The 22,226-nt window shown below is 39.7% G+C and overlaps 1 protein-coding gene across 2 annotated transcripts in view; it reads right to left on the bottom strand.

The window, feature by feature from the left end:
* LOC126191553 (muskelin) overlaps positions 1-22,226 on the bottom strand; it is a 155,152-nt gene that overhangs the window by 23,831 nt on the left and 109,095 nt on the right. For both annotated transcript variants that reach the window (XM_049932462.1, XM_049932463.1), the window contains exons 10-13: positions 4,257-4,454; positions 3,826-3,905; positions 3,605-3,716; positions 3,369-3,508 (exon numbers count right to left, since the gene is read on the bottom strand). In XM_049932462.1, coding sequence (XP_049788419.1) covers positions 3,369-3,508; positions 3,605-3,716; positions 3,826-3,905; positions 4,257-4,454 — 530 coding nt within the window. The remainder of the gene's footprint in view (positions 1-3,368; positions 3,509-3,604; positions 3,717-3,825; positions 3,906-4,256; positions 4,455-22,226) is intronic.

Genomic DNA, 22,226 nt, shown 5'->3' with positions numbered 1-22,226 from the left:
CGCTGTCTTGAAATCTGGTAGAAAATCCAAATAGATTCTGGTGATACATAAAGTATACCAGCAAGACACAATCAACAATTATATTTTTGTATGCTCTTCTGCATATACTCTTATGCATCTTAGTTTGGTTTCAGAAAACATCGTTCTTGTGCAACGTAGCTAGTTCTTTATTCACACGAAGTAATGGCCGCTATCGACAGGGGATCTCAAGTTGATTCCGTATTTCTAGATTTCTGGAAAGCTTTTGACACCGTTCCTCACAAGCGACTTCTAATCAAGCTGCGGGCTTATGGGGTATCGTCTCAGTTGTGTGACTGGATTCGTGATTTCCTGTCAGGATGGTCACAGTTCGTAGTAATAGATGTCAAATCATCAAGTAAAACTGAAGTGATATCAGGTGTTCCCCAGGGAAGCGTCCTGGGACATTTGCTGTTCCTGATCTATATAAATGACCTGGGTGACAATCTGAGCAGTTCTCTTAGGTTGTTCGCAGATGATGCTGTAATTTACCGTCTAGTAAGGTCATCCGAAGACCAGTATCAGTTGCAAAGCGATTTAGAAAAGATTACTGTATGGTGTGGCAGGTGGCAGTTGACACTAAATAATGAAAAGTGTGAGGTGATCCATATGAGTTCCAAAAGAAATCCGTTGGAATTCGATTACTCGATAAATAGTACAATTCTCAAGGCCGTCAGTTCAACTAAGTGCCTGGGTGTTAAAATTATGAACAACTTCAGTTGGAAAGACCACATAGATAATATTGTGGGGTAGGTGAGCCAAAGGTTGCGTTTCATTGGCAGGACACTTAGAAGATGCAACAAGTCCACTAAAGAGACAGCTTACACTACACTCGTTCGTCCACCGTTAGAATATTGCTGCATGGTGTGGGATCCTTACCAGGTGGGATTGACGGAGGACATCGAAAGGGTGCAAAAAAGGGCAGCTCATTTTCTATTATCATGTAATAGGGGAGAGAGTGTGGCAGATAGGATAGCGAGTTGGGATGGAAGTCATTAAAGCAAAGACTTTTTCGTCGCGGCGAGATCTATTTACGAAATTTCAGTCACCAACTTTCTCTTCAGAATGTGAAAATATTTTGTTGAGCCCAACCTACATAGGTAGGAATGAACATCAAAATAAAATAAGAGAAATCAGAGCTCGAACAGAAAGGTTTAGGTGTTCGTTTTTCCCGCACGCTGTTCGGGAGTGGAATGGTAGAGAGAGAGAGTACGATTGTGGTTCGATGAACCTTCTGCCAAGCACTTAAATGTAAATTGCAGAGTATTCACGTAGATGTAGATAGGAAACAGCTTCTGTGGCTTACTTATTTGTGAAAACATTTCGAATTGCATAAAGGATTTTTCTCTAATGCCAACATTTCCACTATTTTCTTTCTGTCTATTATAATAACCCATCACTTGTGGCATGCATAATTATGAACATGCTCAGGTTTATCGACTAGAATTTGATAGTTTGCGTGGTAGCATTGATAATTTTGTTGTTGTTGTCATTACCAACTATTGTGTTTGTTGTGTCTCAATTTCATTTCTGCAATTCAGTTACAATGGATTTTCTGTAGTATTGATATACAGGGTGTTTATAAATGAATATCGGGATTTTAACGCTTTACAGTATTTATTACATTAAACTTACACTCATAAATAATATGTCAAATAAAAGAGCAACTCAAACAGTTGCATTTGGAACCAATACAGATGCGCAGCATGCAATGTTTCCACCACAATCCACTACACAGCGGTAGTAGCAAAGATGGCGACTAGTGAACAGAAAGCATTTTGTGTTTTGCAGTTTGCAAAGATCGAATCTGTAGTTACTGTGCAACGTGCATTCTGGCTGAAGTTCGGTTGTGGTCCTCCAAGTGATAACAACATTCGTAGATGGTATCATCAATTTGAAGATAACGGCTGCCTTTGTAAAGAGTAGAGCACAGGACGACCAAGATTTAGATAAGAGCCTGCTGAGCGAGTGAGAGAGTTGTTCACTTGTAGCCCAAAGAAATCAGTCCGGAAGACTAGCCATGAATTATAAGTTCCCATGTCGACTGTTTGTAAAGTTTTAAGAAAACACGTACAAATATGTCGTTACTGTTTACAGTGATTACAGGCTCTGAATTACAAGTTCCCTTGTCAACTGTTTGGAAAGTTTTAAGAAAACGCGTAGAAACATGTTGTTACTGATTACAGTTATTACAGGCTCTAAAGCCAGCAGCCCATGGATTATGTGCCAACTTCACAAATGAAATGTTGTTTCATGACAATGAATATTTTCTGGATCATGTTGTCTTCAGTGATGAGTCGACCTTTCACCTTAGTGGACACGTTAACACTCACAACGCACACATCTGGGGCTCAGAAAAGCCTCAAGAGGTGGTACAAATGCAAAGTGACTGTTTTTTGTGCCATATCCCAGCGGAAGGTTTATGGGTCTTCCTTTTTTGGTGAACCTACGGTAACTGGCACTTCTTACCTTGATACACTAGAGCAACTGCTCTTCCATCAGTTGGAAGAGGATGCGCCAGAGAACTTCATTTTCCAGCAAGATAGAGTGCCACCTCATTGGCATAGCACAGTACACGATTGGTTGAACTTCACTGTACCCAAGCACTGGATAGGCCGCAAGGGGCCCAATGACAGGGTTTGCTTTGCATGGCCTCCACGTTCACCTGACCCAACCTTTAGGATCGTGTGTACATGCCTCCGCTACCAGCAGACCTCCCTGAATTAGGAAACTGGACTGAAACAGTTGTTGCTACAATCACTGAAGACATACTTATCAATGTTTGGGAAGAACTCGATTATAGACTTGATGTGTGCTGTGTGACAAATGGTGCTCACATTGAACATTTATAATGTTCTTGGTAAAACTGTTTGAGTTGCTCTTTCATTTGACGTGTCATTTATAACTGTAAGTTTAATATAATAAGTATTATAAAGCGTTAAAAACCCAATATTCATTTATAAACACCCTGTGCTGCTTTTATGGAAATCCTATTTGACTATTTTCATGTCTCCTTCCACTTTATGGGTGTTCTTATTAGAAAAATCACTAAAGTTGAAAGATGTTTATAAATATAATTTAATTTCAGAGCAGAGATGGAAAATGCATAAAACATTTGGTATAAATATACATTTCAGTTTTGGCTGCAAAAGTTTAGATAGCAAAAACTTAATTATTATGATGCGATCTACTTTCAAATTACCCAGCAAGTAGCAACAGTCACTTGACTTACTATATACATGACACCTATTTTTCTTTTTCCTTGCATTTCATCTGAAAGCAATTGTTTGAAATTATAAACTTTTCTGTTGTTTTACACTCCCCCCAAAGATTGTGTAATTTCTTTGTACCTGTGCTTCCTGATGAGAAGTTTGCACTTCTGCAATAACTGAGAATGAGTAGGACGGCACAACTGGAGCTTCCAGAAGTCATCAAGTCTCAGTTTAGGTAAGCATGCTCTTCCTGGATTGCCCCCAAAAAGATAATGAATCTACAACAAATATGAAATGTGACAGCACTGGCTAATAAGCAGCTTATGTTTTCAGTATCAAGAGATTAATTTCAGTGACACACAATTTTTAATTACCTTATTGACATGATCATAAACTAACTGGTGAGCAAACCTAGGACAGGGCTCTAAATGCTGCATTTTATTCCAATAGCTTTCCCCCGTATTCTCATTTCGATATATGCAGGACCTAGAATTAATTCAACAGCTTTTCTGTAAACACAATACACAACACCTACAAACAGTCTTTATAAATATCAAAATATTGATTTTCTTAAACTTTACTATGATACACTCACCATTTATTCTGATGAATATAATAAACCCAAAAAGAATTTTGCACATTATCATCTCTCTTCTCTTTATCTTTGCTGAGCCCCTGAAAAGAGACTGTGTGAGTACTAATGAACTACTCCAAATGCTGCACACTGTTTTCTCCATAGCCTTCATTGTTTAGGTTACTTTCATAAAGTTTTAACATTGTCTTTACAACATATTGTGGTTTCATGTGAAATATCTATCACATAAATATCAACAACAGTACACTAGCACAAGCATCTGAACACTGAAGTTGTAGTCAATACTGTGACTACCTATTAAATTAAACACATCTCTTTAATTGAAATCACATTACTTCTAGCATTTCAAGCAAATCATACTTCATGCATTATTATGAAAACAATGGTACAGTGAACATATTCAGTTTAGTAGTATTCCCAACCTCACTCACCGATAACACATAAATTTCATTTAATTCAGGATCTATCGTTGCACGTTGTGTGAAACCAGCAGCTGGTATGTTGGATGCTTCCTTTTTTGTGCCTTCACTTATAATGTTAACTTCATGAGTGTCAACATTGTATGTGAAGAAATCGTTCAAATACTCTTTGCTTCTCTGGCCAGCAAATATAAATAGCTGACGGTAACTCTGTAGAGAAATTATCCCAGAGCAAAGTAAGTAATACTTCCATCAACACAAAACATAGCAACACTAATTACAACTGAAAGTATACAAAGAGTTTTTATTTTTACAAACAGCAAATACAGGGCAAGTCTGACTTCTTGTACTCCTGCAATTTTGTCCAACATACTTAACTTCATTGACTACTTCACAAACCATCTCATCCTGGTTCCTTCTCCCAATCATCTCACTGTCACCACTTTATTCCCCACAATCCACAACTTCTCTGAACTACTTAGGTGCAAATATTCCATGAACACAGCCTTTGATCCTGCAACTGGTATGACAATATGCTATATTTACAAGGGGTGTTTGAAAAGTCCGTGCAAAGACCGAGAGATGGCACCACCGGCACTTATCGAGGTCATGTTTAGTTAGTAGCATCTTTGGAAAGAAAGCACACCAAGTTTCAGCCACATTGGTCTATTTCTTTGTGTTTGGCATTCGTGTGAATCAAGGAAGTTGAGTGACTGTTAAAAATGGACGAAAAAGAATTTAGTGTGGTCATTAAACATTACTTTATGAAAGGCAAAACGCCTCAGGAGACTAAAGAGAAGTTTGATAAACATTATGGTGACTCTGCACCTTCGAGTAGAACAGTTTATAAGTGGTTTCAAAATTTTCGGAGTGGCCATATGGGCACAAGTGATGCTGAACGTTCTGGACACACTGTGGAGGTTACAACCCCAGAAATCATTGATAAAACCCATGATATGGTGATGGATGACAGAAGAGTTAAGGTGTGTGGGATTGCTAGTGCTGTGGGCATCTCGAACGAATGGGTACATAATATTTTGCATAAACATTTGAACATGAGAAAGCTGTCTGCAAGACGGGTTCTGTGATTGCCCACACTTGACCAAAAACAGAATAATGTGAAGTGTTGCAACGATGGTTTGCAGCTGTTCAGGAAGAATACGCAGGACTTAAAGCATCGTTTCGTTACTGTGGATGAAACATGGATACATTACTATACTCCTGAGACCAAACAACAATCTAAACAATGGGTTACCAAGGAAGAATATGCACCAAAAAGCGAAGACCATTCCTTTGGCTGAAACGGTTATGGCAACTGTCTTTTGGGATTCGCAAGGGATAATCCTCATCGACTATCTGGAAAAGGGTAAAACTATTACAGGTGCATATTATTCATCATTATTGGACCATTTGAAAACCGAGCTGCAAGAAAAATGCCGGCGATTGGACCGCTAAAAAGTCCTCTTCCATCATGACAATGCACCCGCACACACCTCAGTGGTTGTGGTCACAAAATTAATGGAAATACGATTCCAACTCGTTTCACATCCCCCCCCCCTATTCTCCAGACTTGGCTCCCTCAGACAACTACTTGTTACCCAATTTGAAGAAATGGCTGGCAGGACAAAGATTTTATTCAAACGAGGTGATTGCAGCAACTAATAACTATTTTGCAAACTTTGGACAATTCCTATTATTCGGAAGGGATCAACAAATTAGAACAGCGTTGGACAAAGTGTAGAAGTCTAAAAGGAGACTATGTCGAAAAGTAAAAAAGGTTTACCCCAAACAAGTAGTTTTTATTTTTGCACAGAGTTTTCAAACACCCCTTGTAGGTACCTGCTTTGCCATTAAAATATATATATATATCTAAAAAGAAAGATGATGAGACTTACCAAACAAAAGTGCTGGCAGGTCGATAGACACACAAACAAACACAAACATACACACAAAATTCTAGCTTTCGCAACCAACGGCTGCTTCGTCAGCAAAGAGGGAAGGAGAGGGGAAAGACGAAAGGATGTGGGTTTTAAGGGAGAGGGTAAGGAGTCATTCCAATCCTGGGAGCGGAAAGACTTACCTTAGGGGGGAAAAAAGGACTGGTATACACTCGCGCGCGCACACACGCGCACACACGCGCACACGCACACACACGCACACACACACACACACACACACACACACACACACACACACACACACACACACACACACACACACACACACACATATCCATCCACACATATACATGTCTGTATATGTGTGGATGGATATGTGTGTGTGTGTGCGCGCGCGCGCGCGCGCGCGCGCGAGTGTATACCCGTCCTTTTTTCCCCCTAAGGTAAGTCTTCACAAACAAAAGAAAAGCACAGAATACAAAAAAAGCTGTTGCGGTCAAAATAATGGCTCCATTTCACAGAGAAATGGCGCGTCAGTATTGATTGACTTGTAGGTTATATTTTTCTACTTTGGTGTTTACCAAGGAGAAAAATCATAGAAATACTGGGAGGTAAGTTAGTGAAAACTATTTGTACCACTGAATTGTGTGCGATGTGCAAGTTGTGTGGCTGTAAAATTGGCATCTTGTTTACTGTATGTTTTTCATTGTTTAGAATGCCTAGACTGATGCCAGAAGAGATTCTAAGAATTCTGCACTCCTTACCAGAAGATATAGAGGGTTCAGATTTCAATGTTTACTCCAATTCTGATGAATACAACCATTCACCAAATACTTCACAGATTTTGAACAAAATTAGTGATAACATTATTGTACCAAGTCATGATGATGATTTCAATTTGACAATGGAAGCGGGTGACATTGGAAAAATGTCTTCTTGTCATGCCAGTGAATCTAACTCAGCTTCAATAAGAGCTGCTTCAACATTTTCGCCCAATGCTAATACATGGAGTGAGGATGTTCCCTATTTAGAAAATCTTCTACTGAAATTAGAAGAAAGCCCAGAGATTCAGCCTAATTTCTCAAAGTCTGATAGTGAAATGTATTTTCAGTCCTTTTTTTACACAAGATCTGTTTTTACACATTTGCAATCAAGCAAACTTATAAACAAAACAAGAAAGAAACTTCCTGGCAGATTAAAACTGTGTGCCCGACCGAGACTCGAACTTGGGACCTTTGCCTTTCGCGGGCAAGTGCTCTACCAACTGAGCTACCGAAGCACGACTCACGCCCGGTACTCACAGCTTTACTTCTGCCAGTACCTCGTCTCCTACCTTCCAAACTTTACAGAAGCTCTCCTGCGAACCTTGCAGAACTAGCACTCCTGAAAGAAAGGATATTGCGGAGACATGGCTTAGCCACAGCCTGGGGGATGTTTCCAGAATGAGATTTTCACTCTGCAGCGGAGTGTGCGCTGATATGAAACTTCCTGGCAGATTAAAACTGTGTGCCCGACCGAGACTCGAACTCGGGACCTTTGCCTTTCGCAGGCAAGTGCTCTACCAACTGAGCTACCGAAGCACGACTCACGCCCGGTACTCACAGTTTTACTTCTGCCAGTACCTCGTCTCCTACCTTCCAAACTTTACAGAAGCTCTCCTGCGAACCTTGCAGAACTAGCACTCCTGAAAGAAAGGATATTGCGGAGACATGGCTTAGCCACAGCCTGGGGGATGTTTCCAGAGCACTTGCCCGCGAAAGGCAAAGGTCCCGAGTTCGAGTCTCGGTCGGGCACACAGTTTTAATCTGCCAGGAAGTTTCATATCAGCGCACACTCCGCTGCAGAGTGAAAATCTCATTCTGAAAACAAGAAAGATTGGTAGTGAAGTCAGGGTAGAAAATGACTAAAGTAATTTCCAACTAACAGGACATAATCAATCCAGGGTTAAAATATTTTATGAGGAATGCTTATTTTGATGGGTGCACATGAACTTCTACAACCCGGAAATTACTGGAGTAGTGATCCTTTCCTTGGTGTGCCTGCTCTCACATCAGTTATGACAAAACATCAATACAAAAATATTGTTGAGAATCTGCATTGCAATGACAGCAGCACGTGTCTAAAAAAAGGGACAACTGGGATATGACAAGCTGCACAAATCCGACCTGTCATCAGTGCTGTAACAAAGAAGCTGTATGAAGCATACTAATCCGTTTTGGCAGTTGACAAATGTATGGTGGAATTCAAAGGACATTCAACACTAAAACAATATGTGCCAATGAAACCACTCAAGCACGGGTATAAAGTGTCTGCTTAGCTGATGCAATGACTGGGTACATTATAAACTTTGGCATCTACACTGGAAAAAAAGACAAATATGATAGGCCTGATTTTTAATTGGGTGAAGACATTGTGCTTACCCTAACAAATTCAATGGTTGCAAGTGAAAGATTGACGACGTTTGATACATATCTTACAATATTTTTAATAACTGAATTGCTAAAGTCTTGTGGACTTTAAGGTATTAGTACTGTTTGCTCAAACAGGAAGGATCTGCCAGACATGCTGAAAAAAATCCGAAACTTAGCAGAGGAGAATCTGAAATTGCTGTCAGGCTATGTGCTGCAACAGTTGTGTGGCAGGATAGTAAATGCGTGTATACTATCAAATTATTACAATCCCAAAAACACAACTGTTTTGTGAACAAATACAAATGGTAGAAAACGTGAAGTATTCTACTCATTGGCTGTGCCAGAGAACAATGAAATAATGGGAGGGGTTGATAGATTTGATCAGCTGTGAGAACGCTCGTTCATTGAAGTGGTGGCACAGATTGTTTTTCTTTCCAGTAGATTTGGCAGTTGTCACATTGTGCAAAAGGTTCAAATAGCAGAAGCTGACCAACTAACTTTTTTGTTACACCTGGCAAGACAGTTCATCTGTGGCTTCTCAAGTCTTTAGTGAAGAGGAAAGACTGTGCATTTCCAAACACTGAAAAGAGGCATGTCTGGAGTTCCAGATGAAATTCGTCTGCAGAAAGTTGGGTCTCATTTGCCCACAAAAGATGCAACAAACACAAGATGCCATGAATGTAGCATGAAGAACAAAGAAAAGAGAACAAAAGTAATGTGTAGCAGCTATTGTGTGCCTTTCTGTATAGCACCATGCTTGTCTAAATTCCATGGCATGTCACCTTAGTGAAAGCAAAGGTTATCAGAAAGTAATATATGAAAACATGTAATATTTAAGATATTTTTGTACTTGCAAACAAACAATTTTTTTTCAGATTCTTTAGGTGGGATCACTCCAGAGTTCAGTGGGAATAGTAGTTCTCTCTCTCTCTTTTAATTTAGAGGCTAATCTCTGACTTTCAAGATTTAAGCTATGATTTTATGTGTGGTTTCTTAGGCCAATAAAGTGCTGGTATAAAGTCCACAACTTCTGCAAATAATCCGGTCATAAAGGGGTTAAGCAGTGGAGGTAGGGGCTATGTAGACACAGTCAGTTTAACAGTAATAGTTTTCTGAGTGGGGAAGGTAACTTCCAGTTTGATGTAGAAGTTCTTCCCACGGCTGTCAGTGGCTGCAAAGTCAGTCTTGGCTTAGATTTGTGGGTTGCACTTTGCACCAAAGTTGACTTAGAATGGCGTATAGAACTGGATGAAGCATCATTTCATTTGGCTCTAAGACCGGAATACAATTACTGCCACAATATTTACCCCTACACCAGGTGTGACCACTTAAACTGTGTACAAGATCCCTTGAAGTCACCTCACAGTATATAATATTGAAAGGTACTGGGAAGTAAATCTAGGTTGATGTAGGAGGTGATCTGTTGGTGAAACCATTGTGCATTGTTGAACATTTACCTGAAAATGAAGAATTGGACTAGGGAAGTGTTTTGCATGGCATATTTTATCCTACGTATGGGAAACTGAAGGAAGCAAATTAGTGCCTGTCAGTATGGACAACTTCAGCCCTGAGGAGGTATAGGTATCAAATTGTACCCTTATAGCTAATTTACATGTACTAGATAGAGACAAGCTGGATAGGGATTTCATGTCAAATTGCACAACAACAGGACAGTCTGTCAGCTTGATCGCAGTGAGAAATAAATCAGCACATCTAGCAATAGAGGACAAGGAGGACATCAAAGACTTTTAGAAGAATACATTAGGTTGTCTGTCCCTCCTGGTCCATTACCTGCCATGCCATTAGCGCAACATCAATTTCCAACTGGAAATGAAGCACCTGTTTATAAGAATTCATACCATGCTCTTCAAAGAAACCACATCATGTTCCTCGAAGCTCACAGAATATCATGGAAGACATTAATAGATACAAGTAATAACAACTGGTCAACACCAGTTGTCACTGAACCAAAAAGACACACCAGATGGCAACAAAGCAAATCAGTTCTGTTGTGACTACCACTACTTATATCAAAAAACAGTGCCAGATGCCTATCCAATGCCAAAGATAGCTGAAACAATTAGACAATCTGGGCCAGTGTTGATATTCTACAACTATGGACTTACAAAATGGATACCACCAATTAGAGGTAGCGCCTGCAGATCATCCAAAGACAGCCTTCTCAACCCCTTCTAGTCAGTATTCATATCATCACATACCTTTTGGGCCGAAAAATGCACCAGCTACTTTCCAGTGATTATTACATAGTGTATTGCGAGGATTAAAACTGAATCACTGCATAGTGTATTTAGATTATACAAACATATATTCTGAAGACATTCAAAGCAGCATACAGTGCATTTATGTGAAATTAAATGCAGCACGGTTAACCCTTGGCCTGGAAAAGTGCTTCTTAATTTTACAAGATGTTAGTCACCTGGGCCATAATATTGGCCGAAACAGGATTAGCACCAATCCACAACTTCTTGACACTGTACGAATTTGTTGATATCCACTGCAGTAAAGGAATTGCAATTGTACTGAGGTCTTGCCAACTTTTAATGCAAATATATCCCAGAATTCCGAACTTGAGTACCTACTTGTATAGCATTGCAAGTGATACTGTTTCAGCTTGCTAATTTGGTATGGCTATTACAGAAATGAAATCTGAAAAATGGCCAAATATTATAAAAATGTACTGGTTTTCTGGCAGTGTTTTTGCAAAAAGTCCAAGGGCATCCAAACCAAGTATTAGAAATTATTTTTCTGCCTCAGGTAGCTTTTGTAACATAATCCTTTGGTGACAGAGTTCTGTCCATCGCTGTGTGGCATACTATTTGTTACGTAATGATTCATGTTGTGTTGTGTGTTATCTGCCAGTAATTTTGCACTATTCAGCATTCATTGCTTTGTGACCAGCATGTTCTGCTAAAATAGAGTCATGGGCCTGCCTCAATACTTCGTTTTGTGATTCCTCTGGCATTATAATGCATAGCCTACATCTCATTTTCCTATACAATACACCATCCTTTGCATTCAATTGTGGCTGCCTGGTGAACTGCTGACAATCCGAGTCATTGCACTTCGATTCATTCACCCTTGTCTACGCCAGCATCTTCCATAGCACATATTTTGTGGCTCAGACCATCTGCATTTGCATGTGACCTTCCTGAGTGATGTATTACTTTGAAATCAAACTCACTGAAACTCAGTGCCCTTGTAATTAACCCACTACTAGGACATTTTTAAGTCCTGATAACCATTTGAGTGATGCATAATCAGTTTTTACTTTAAAATGATGTTCATATAAATAATATCTGAAATACGTTATACCAAATATTGATGCCAGCATTTCTCTCTCATGAAAGTACACTTAAGAGCCAAAGAAACTGTTATCCCTGCCTAATATCATGTAGGGCCACCGCGAGCATGCAGAAGTGCTGCAACACGACGAGGCACTAACTCGACTAATGTCTGATGTAGCCCTGGAGGGAACTGACACCATGAATTGTGCAGGGCTGTCCATAAATCTGTAAGAGTATAACCAGGTGGAGATATCTTCTGAGCAGCATGTTTCAAGGCATCCCAGACATGCTCAATAATGTTCATGTTTGGGGAGATTGGTGGCCAGCACAAGTGTTAAAACTTGGAAGAGTGTTCCTGGAGCCACTCTGTAGCAATTCTGGACCTGTGGGGTGTCACATTTTCCTGCTGGAATTGCCCAAGCCCATAGGAATGCACAGTGGACATTAATGGATGCAGGTGATTAGACAATATGCTTACATGCATGTCACCTGTCAGAATCGTATCTAGATGTATCACTCCAACTGCACAGTCCCACACCATTACAGAGCCTCCACCAGCTTGAACAGTCCCCTGCTGACAGGCATGGTCCATGGATTCATGAGGTCGTCTCCATACCCATACACGTCTATCTGTTCGATACAATTTGCAACAAGACTCGTCCAACCAGTCAACATGTTCCCAGTCATCAACAGTCTAATGTCGGTGCTGACGAGTGCAGGCGAGATGTGAAGCTTTGTGTCGTGCAGTCATCAGGGGTACACAATTGGGCCTTCAGCTCTGAAAGCCCATATCAATGGAGTTTTGTTGAATAGTTTTCACACTGACACTTGTTGATGGCCCAGCACTGAAATCTGCGGCAATGTGCAGAAGGATTGCACTTTTGTCACATTGAACAACTCTCTCGTGTGTGTGTGTGTGTGTGTGTGTGTGTGTGTGTGTGAGTGGTTTGAGGTTTTCGGGCATCATTGGCTCACTTCTTGCAGGACCTTTTTCTGGTCGCAACGATATCGAAGATTTGATGTTTTACCGGATTCCTGATATTCACGGTACACTTGTGAAATGCTCATATGGAAGAAGCCCCACTTCATCACTACCTAGGAGACGCTGTGTCCCATCGTTCATGTGCTGCCTATAACACAATGTTTAAACTCACTTAAAAATCTACGTAACCTGCCATTGTAATAGCAGTAACCGATCTAACAACTGTGCCAGGCACTTGTTGTCTTATATAGGCATTGCTGACTGTAGCACCATATTCTGCCTGTTTACATCTCTCTGTATTTGAATATGCATGCCAACACCAGTTCCTTTGGCACTTCAATGTATATTGTTCCAGAGACCTCTTCAAGTCTAAAACATTAGTGGTTAGTGCATCTGTCTAGTGAGCAGGAGGAGACCTGTGTCTGAATACAGACCACGGTACAAATTTTCTTTCATCGCTTCAGTCTGTATTTGTATGCAGTAGAGGTATGAGACTTGAAAAGGACTCTGGAACCATACTGATTTGATTAAAACACACTATGCCTAGGTTTCAGGCAGGATCACCCATGTTGTTTTATGCTGAGGTGCTATTCCAATACAGTTGGAGAGCTTCTGCAATACTGTTCATGTCCAGGGGGAACACCAAATGGGGTGAGTTGTGATGAATTGCAGAGGGAGGCATGCTAGGGTAGTCCACTGTACAAAGCCTCTGTGCCAGGGTGGCATAGTGGTTAGCACATCAGCCTAGTGAGCAGGAGACCTGCGTTTGAATTCTGACCTTGGTACAAAATTTTCATTTGTTTCTTCAGCCTGCATATGTACACCATTGCTTTCTCAGTTGTTAATTAATTTCTTTCTGCTCGATTAAGCTATCTGGATGCATACGCTACGGGGTGTTCGCTGCCCATCTATTTATTGATTCAAGACTACACTTACGGGAAAATTGCTGGAGTTATTGGGCAGTATGAACTGTTTCTGAAAACCTGGAAAGGCAATAACTGGACTAAATGGTAACATAACAAATCTTTTAGTTTGAAAAATGCTACTTCAAATCTGATGACCAATGAAACTTTATCCCTTTCCTTAACAGTTGTGCGAGGGGCAACTGGTGTGATTTCAGTTGTCTCAGACTGCAGTCACGTGTGTGTGTGTGTGTGTGTGTGTGTGTGTGTGTGTGTGTGTGTGTGTGTGTGTGTGTGTGTTGTTGACAAAGGCCATTGGCTGAAAGCTTTAAGTATGAAAATCTGTTGTGCCTATCTGCGACTCAGCGTCTCCGCTATATGGTGACTAGCAACTTTCCTTCTCATAGTATTAAAAATGTAACTTTGAATGACGGGCATGTAAGTCCTACTGTAGATGAAATGATAAAAGCATCATCCACATTGCGTGTTGATGTGAGCAAAATGGACAAAAACAGTACTGAAGTGAATGACATCATTAACGCTAAGGGGGAGGAATCTAGTAGTGAAAGTCAGGAAGGGTAAAAGTTTATGGCAGACAGAAAATTGGAAGCGATGTTAAGGCAAATTATGAGTAGTATGAGTATGAAAGAAGACATTAGTAGGATAGAGAATAGTATGAAAGAAGACATGACTAGCTTAAAGGGTGAACTGAAGAAGGAAATTAAAAAGGAAATTAAGCTAGTCGGCTCTAATCTTACAGAATTAAATAAGAAGGTTGTAGTGGCAGTTAAAGATTGTGATGAAAAGATAAAGAAGGTAGTACATAATACTACCCCCCATGAACCATAGATCTTGTCGTTGGTGGGGAGGCTTGCGTGCCTCAGCGACACAGATAGCCGTACCGTAGGTGCAACCACAACGGAGGGGTATTTGTTGAGAGGCCAGACAACCTTATGGTTCCTGAAGAGGGGCAGCAGCCTTTTCAATAGTTGCAGGGGCAACAGTCTGGATGATTGACTGATCTGGCCTTGTAACACTAACCAAAACGGACTTGCTGTGCTGGTACTGCGAACGGCTGAAAGCAAGGGGAAACTACAGCCGTAATTTTTCCCGAGGGCATGCAGCTTTACTGTATGGATAAATGATGATGGCGTCCTCTTGGGTAAAATATTCCGGAGGTAAAATAGTCCCCCATTCGGATCTCCGGGCGGGGACTACTCAGGAGGACGTTGTTATCAGGAGAAAGAAAACTGGCGTTCTACGGATTGGAGCATGGAATGTCAGATCCCTTAATCGGGCAGGTAGATTAGAAAATTTAAAAAGGGAAATGGATAGGTTAAAGTTAGATATACTGGGAATTAGCGAAGTTCGGTGGCAGGAGGAAAAAGACTTTTGGTCAGGTGAATACAGGGTTATAAATACAAAATCAAATAGGGGTAATGCAGGAGTAGGTTTAATAATGAATAAAAAAACAGGAATTCGGGTAAGCTACTACAAACAACATAGTGAACGCATTATTGTGGCCAAGATAGACACGAAGCCCGTGCCTACAACAGTAGTACAAGTTTATATGCCAACTAGCTCTGCAGATGACGAAGAAATTGATGAAATGTATGACGAGATATGAGAAATTATTCAGGTAGTGAAGGGAGACGAAAATTTAGTAGTCATGGGTGTTTGGAATTCGAGAGTAGGAAAAGGGAGAGAAGGAAACATACTAGGTGAATATGGATTGGGGCTAAGAAATGAAAGAGGAAGCCGCCTGGTAGAATTTTGCACAGAGCATAACTTAATCATAGCTAACACTTGGATCAAGAATCATGAAAGAAGGTTGTATACATAGAAGAACCCTGGAGATACTAGAAGATATCAGATAGATTATATAATGGTAAGACAGAGATTTAGGAACCAGGTTTTAAATTGTAAGACATTTCCAGGGGTAGATGTGGACTCTGACCACAATCTATTGGTTATGAACTGTATATTAAAACTGTTGAAACTGCAAAAAGGTGGGAATTTTAAGAGAAGGTACTTTCATAAACTGAAAGAACCAGAGGTTGTAGAGAGTTTCAGGGACAGGATAAAGGAACAATTGACAAGAATGGGGGAAAGAAATATAGTAGAAGAAGAATGGATAGCTTTGAGAGATCAAGTGGTGAAGGCAGCAGAGGATCAAGTAGGTAAAAAGACGAGGGCTAGTAGAAATCCTTGGGTGACAGATGAAGTACTGAATTTAATTGATTAAAGGAGAAAATATAAAAATGCAGTAAATGAAGCAGGCAAAAAGGAATACAAACGTCTCAAAAATGAGATTGACAGGAAGTGCAAAATGGCTAAGCAGGCATGGCTAGAGGATAAATATAAGGATGTAGAGGCTTACCTCACTAGGGGTAAGATAGATACTGCCTACAGGAAAATTAAAGAGACCTTTGGAGAAAAGAGAACCACTTGTATGAATATCAAGGGCTCAGATGGAAACCCAGTTCTAAGCAAAGAAGGGAAAGCAGAACGGTGGAAGGAGTATATAGAGGGTCTATACAAGGGCAATGTACTTGAGGAGAATATTATGGAAATGGAAGAGGATGTAGATGAAGATGAAATGGGAGATATGATACTGCGTGAAGAATTTGATAGAGCACTGAAAGACCTAAGTCGAAACAAGGCCCCGGGAGTAGACAACATTCCATTAGAACTACTGATAGCCTTGGGAGAGCCAGTCGTGATAAAACTCTACCGTCTGGTGAGCAAAATGTACGAGACAGGTGAAATACCCTCAGACTTCAAGAAGAATATAATAATTCCAATCCCAAAGAAAGCAGGCGTTGGCAGATGTGAAAATTACCGAACTGTCAATTTAATAAGTCACGGCTGCAAAATACTAACACGAACTCTGTACAGACAAATGGAAAAACTGGTAGAAGCCGACCTCGGGGAAGATCAGTTTGGATTCCATAGAAATATGGGAACACGTGAGGCAATACTGACCCTACGACTTATCTTAGAAGCTAGATTAAGTAAAGGCAAACCTACGTTTCTAGCATTTTGTAGACTTGGAGAAAGCTTTTGACAATGTTGACTGGAATACTCTCTTTCAAATTCTGAAGGTGGTAGGGGTAAAATACAGGGAGCAAAAGGCTATTTACAATTTGTATAGAAACCAGATGGCAGTTATAAGAGTCGAGGGACATGAAAGGTAGGCCGTGGTTGGGAAGGGAGTGAGACAGGGTTGTAGCCTCTCCCCGATGTTATTCAATCTGTATATTGAGCAAGCAGTAAAGGAAAGAAAAGAAAAATTCGGAGTAGGTATTAAAATCCATGGAGAAGAAATAAAAACTTTAAGGTTCGCCGATGACATTGTAATTCTGCCAGAGACAGCAAAGGACTTGGAAAAGCAGTTCTTGCAGTGTCTTGAAGGGAGGATATAAGATGAACATCAACAAAAGCAAAACAAGGATAATGGAATGTAGTCGAATTAAGTCGGGTGATGCTGAGGGAATTAGATTAGGAAATGAGACACTTAAAGTAGTAAATGAGTTTTGCTATTTGGGGAGCAAAGTAACTGATGATGGTCGAAGTAGAGAGGATATAAAATGTAGACTGGCAATGGCAAGGAAAGCGTTTCTGAAGATGAGAAATTTGTTAACATCGAGTATAGATTTAACTGTCAGGAAGTCGTTTCTGAAAGTATTTGTATGGAGTGTAGCCATGTATGGAAGTGAAACATGGACGATAAATAGTTCGGACAAGAAGAGAATAGAAGCTTTCAAAATGTGGTGCTACAGAAGAATGCTGAAGATTAGATGGGTAGACCACGTAACTAATGAGGAAGTATTGAATAGGATTGGGGAGAAGAGGAGTTTGTGGCACAACTTGACAAGAAGAAGGGATCGGTTGGCAGGACATGTTCTGAGGCATCAAGGGATCACCAATTTAGTATTGGAGGGCAGCGTGGAGGGTAAAAATCATAGAGGGAGACCAAGAGATGAATACACTAAACAGATTCAGAAGGATGTAGGCTGCAGTACGTATTGGGAGATGAAGAAGCTTGCACAGGATAGAGTAGCATGGAGAGCTGCATCAAACCAGTCTCAGGACTGAAGACCACAACAACAACAACAACAACAACAACAACAACATAAAACTAACGAGAAATTAACATTATTGAATAGTAAATCTGTAGAACAGAGAAAGAAGCTTTGTGATGACTATAGTAGGAAGGTGGAGGCTTCTGAGAAAAAATGTAAAGATGAAGTCAAAGCAACCAGGAAATTTTGTGCTGGAAGTAGGGTTAAACTTGAGAACCAAATCAATCAGATTAAAAATGATTTAGAAATGGAGGTAGAAACCAAGTGTGCAGTAGTGGTGGAGGAAAAACTGGTGAAAAAAATTAAAAATGTAGATTCAAAATTGGCTGAAATGGTCAAAAAGGTGGAAAAGGTACAAAATCTAAAGCATAGTGTATGTAACGTTCCAAACAGTCCTTCATTTGTTAGCTGTCAGAAATTTAACAATTTTGAACCATATGGGGAAGTGCATCTACTGGATTTCATTAGGGAATTTAATGATTTGCCTGGAACATGGAATGACAAAGAGAAAATGTCATTTGTGAGAGGTTTTTTGAAAGGGGATGCTTATGGATGGGCAGCTCAGGTAGCTGATAGTTTTACTTCATGGCATAGCTTTAAGGGAGCATTTTTAGATGAATATTGGTCCAAAGAGAAGTAACAGAGAATTTTGGGGAGGAGAGAGATTTGACCCTAGGATGAGTACTGTGAAATGTTTCTGTCAACTCTGGATAAACAAACTGAAATATCTGGAACAAGAGCTAGGTAGTGAAACAATAACTTTGGGTTTCGAAACTAAGTTGCCTCAGAAAGTTAGAGAATTGTTTGTACTTGTACCTAGGGGTAATAGTGATTTTTTAAATTATGTTGATACAGTGGAGCGGGTGAAGCCCTCAGTGGAAGATTGTATGAGGAATTTTGATGACAATAATCAATCAGGGCGAGAGTTTCAGGTAAATAAGATGAACACAACTAACGGGAATGGTAGGAGAAATTCAAGTCAAAGAAATGGAGGAGATGACTTTAATTCTGGATCAAACCATTTAAACTAGATAATGCTCCAGTTTTGGATTGCACAAGAGCAGGTAGTGATGAAGAGCCACATGTATATAAATGTGCTGTAATTACAGGTAAGGGTAACGTAAATGATAGTAGTAAGGTGAGTGTAAATTCTAATTCTAGTGAGATGTTCAATGATGGTGTGAGTAGCAATGTTAATCCTGTAAAAAGAGAGGAGGAAGTTACTATAACAGAATTAAGAGATGAAACAGTGTGTGTTGCTGTTGATCAGGATGTCCGAAGTTTCAAAATGGATTGTAAATTTGTAAGGGAACATAAGGAATTCAGGTATTTTGCTTTGTGGTCTAATACTGGAAACAAGGATTAACTAATTAGCGAAGTGTTTGAGGACAATGAAAGTGGGTCTGATTCTGACAGTAGTTGTAATGATGATAGCAGTGACGAATCCAGTAGTGATGAGGATGAGGTATTTGAATTTATAATTGATAATGATGGCAATGTGTTAAGTAAAGAAAGAATGAAGGTGGATAATATTAGGCCTAATGAAGAGTTAAGAGTTAGAGAGTGGTAATGAGGAAGAAGACCATGCTATCTGTCACTTGTGTCTGGTAATCATTATGGTAAGCAGGGAAAGGATTAATGAGGCTTTGTTGTATGAAGAAGATCACATGGTAAGAAAAAAGGAAGTGTGGCACCTTGTAATAACAGCAAGTATACAAGGTATACATGTTAATTGTTTACTGGACACTGGTACTGATTTGAATGGCATTTCAGAGGCATTTTTTGAATTTATTAAAAACACAGAGGGTATAGTAGTGATGGATGTTTCTGGAATAAAAACGAGTGTGAAACGAGAGGTACTATTAACTGTGGAATTGGCAGGACAGCTGTTGGAGTGCAATGTCTTGGTGATTCAAAATCTCAGCATTAACGTAATACTTGGGACTAATTTCTTGTGCAAATAGCAAGTATGGGGTTCAGTGTTCTGTGTTGGATTCATGAAGTGGCAATAATGCTCATCCCAGCTGTCTGTCTTATTTTTCGTGTTTCCTGGGGCAATCACATACTGTTATTCTGTATATTCCTGAAATACAGCATTAAAGTGAGGATGATCCATGATGCATATATAAATTAACACAATATAGTGTGATCTGTGCAAACAGGCTAAAATATGAGGGGGTAGTCAAAGCTGCAACTACAAACTGAAAAACTAAATTTAAGTACTTGATTTCTTTGTTTGCAGTTATGTATCTGCAATTCACAATCTATATCAAAATTTTCATGACACACTACTATACTGCTCTTCTAGAAGGGAAATAATAATAATAATAATAATAATAATAATAATAATAATAATAACCACCACAACTGGATACAGATCACAAGTATACACAACATTTATTACCAGATACCCAGAATTAAAATTTTTAACAGAACAACGACTAGCTGATCAGATCCGTGTAATAATAAAAAATAACAGGATACCCCAGTCGGAATTAGAAAACATCAAACAACAAGTACAACAAATACTGGAACAAAATAATGTGCAATCAGAAGAAGAAGAAGAAGAAGAAGAAAATACAGTAATGGACTCAAACATCCCAGAGCAAACAAACAAAGACCAACACGCATCAATTAAACAATCAGGGGAAAACGAAATCTTAAGACAGCCACCAGAACAAGCACAAATACAACACGAAGTGACACACATGTTAGATATAGAAGAGAAATTTCAGCTGACATATATAGAATACAAAGACACAAATACGGACATTAGACCATTCTTGCATAGACCGCCAAATAACCCACAAGTCGAAACAACAATAAAAACAATCAACACAATCATACACAACAACATAAATGAAAACACAACTATGGAAGAGTTACAACTACTGGTTTATGTAGGAGCACTCACTACACTAAATATACACCCTAGGCAGAGATCAGAACCAACCCACACACAGAAGAAACCCACAAAACCAGCATGGCAACACAGGCTACAGATCACAATAGAAAAACTGAGAAAAGACATCGGACAGCCAACACAATTTATAAGAAATGAAATGTTAGGAAAAAAAAAACGAAAAAGGTTGGGTAAAATCTCACAACAAGAAGCGATAGAGCAATTAGATGAAAAGAAGCAGAAATTACAAGCATTGGCCAAACGACTTAGAAGATACAAAAAAAGTGAAAATAGAAGGAAACAAAACCAAACATTCAACACAAACCAAAAGAAATTTTACCAGACAATAGATAACACACACATTAAAATAGATGACAATCCACCAAGCATAACAGACACGGAACACTTCTGGAGCAACATATGGTCAAACCCGGTACAACATAACAGGCATGCACGGTGGATACAAGCAGAAACAGACACATAAATGATGATACCGCGGATGCCTGAAGTGATAATTATGCAACGTGAAGTCACCCTAGCAATTAATTCTACTCACAATTGGAAATCCCCTGGAAAAGATAAAATAGCAAATTTCTGGATAAAGAAGTTCACCTCAACACATTCACATCTAACTAAATTATTTAACATATTTAAAAAGAAAGATGATGAGACTTACCAAACAAAAGCGCTGGCAGGTCGATACCAAACAAAAGCGCTGGCAGGTCGATAGACACACAAACAAACACAAACATACACACAAAATTCTAGCTTTCGCAACCAACGGTTGCCTCATCAGGAAAGAGGGAAGGAGAGGGAAAGACGAAAGGATTTGGGTTTTAAGGGAGAGGGTAAGGAGTCATTCCAATCCCGGGAGCGGAAAAACTTACCTTATTTAACAGTTACATTGCAGACCCATACACATTCCCTGATACACTTACACATGGAATAACTTATCTGAAACCTAAAGATCAAGCAGACACAGCAAACCCAGCTAAATATCGCCCCATAACATGCCTACCAACAATATACAAAATATTAACTTCAGTCATTACACAGAAATTAATGACACATACAACTCAGAACAAAATTATAAATGAAGAACAAATAGGCTGTTGCAAAGGAGCACGAGGATGTAAAGAGCAATTGATAATAGATGCAGAGGTGACATACCAAGCAAAAACTAAACAAAGGTCACTACACTACACATACCGTATTTACTCGAATCTAAGCCGCACTCGAATCTAAGCCGCACCTGAAAAATGAGACTCGAAATTCAAGGGGAGAGAAAAGTTTTAGGCCACACCTCCAAATCGAAACAAAGTTTGTCCATTGTAATATGAGACACAATTTAGGTCGAATGAATGATACAGCTACAGTAGTTGGGTTCGAGTCTAAGCTTAGCAGTTAAGCTTTACCACGTAGCCATTGCTATGCGTCAGGCGCTCCGTCCGTATTTATACGGGTGCCCTTCCTTTTTCACGTGCTTCGTCTGGTTTG

This window comes from Schistocerca cancellata, chromosome 6 (genome assembly GCF_023864275.1).
Source record: "Schistocerca cancellata isolate TAMUIC-IGC-003103 chromosome 6, iqSchCanc2.1, whole genome shotgun sequence".
NCBI lineage: Eukaryota > Metazoa > Arthropoda > Insecta > Orthoptera > Acrididae > Schistocerca > Schistocerca cancellata.
This window is presented reverse-complemented; position numbering and strand designations above follow the sequence as displayed.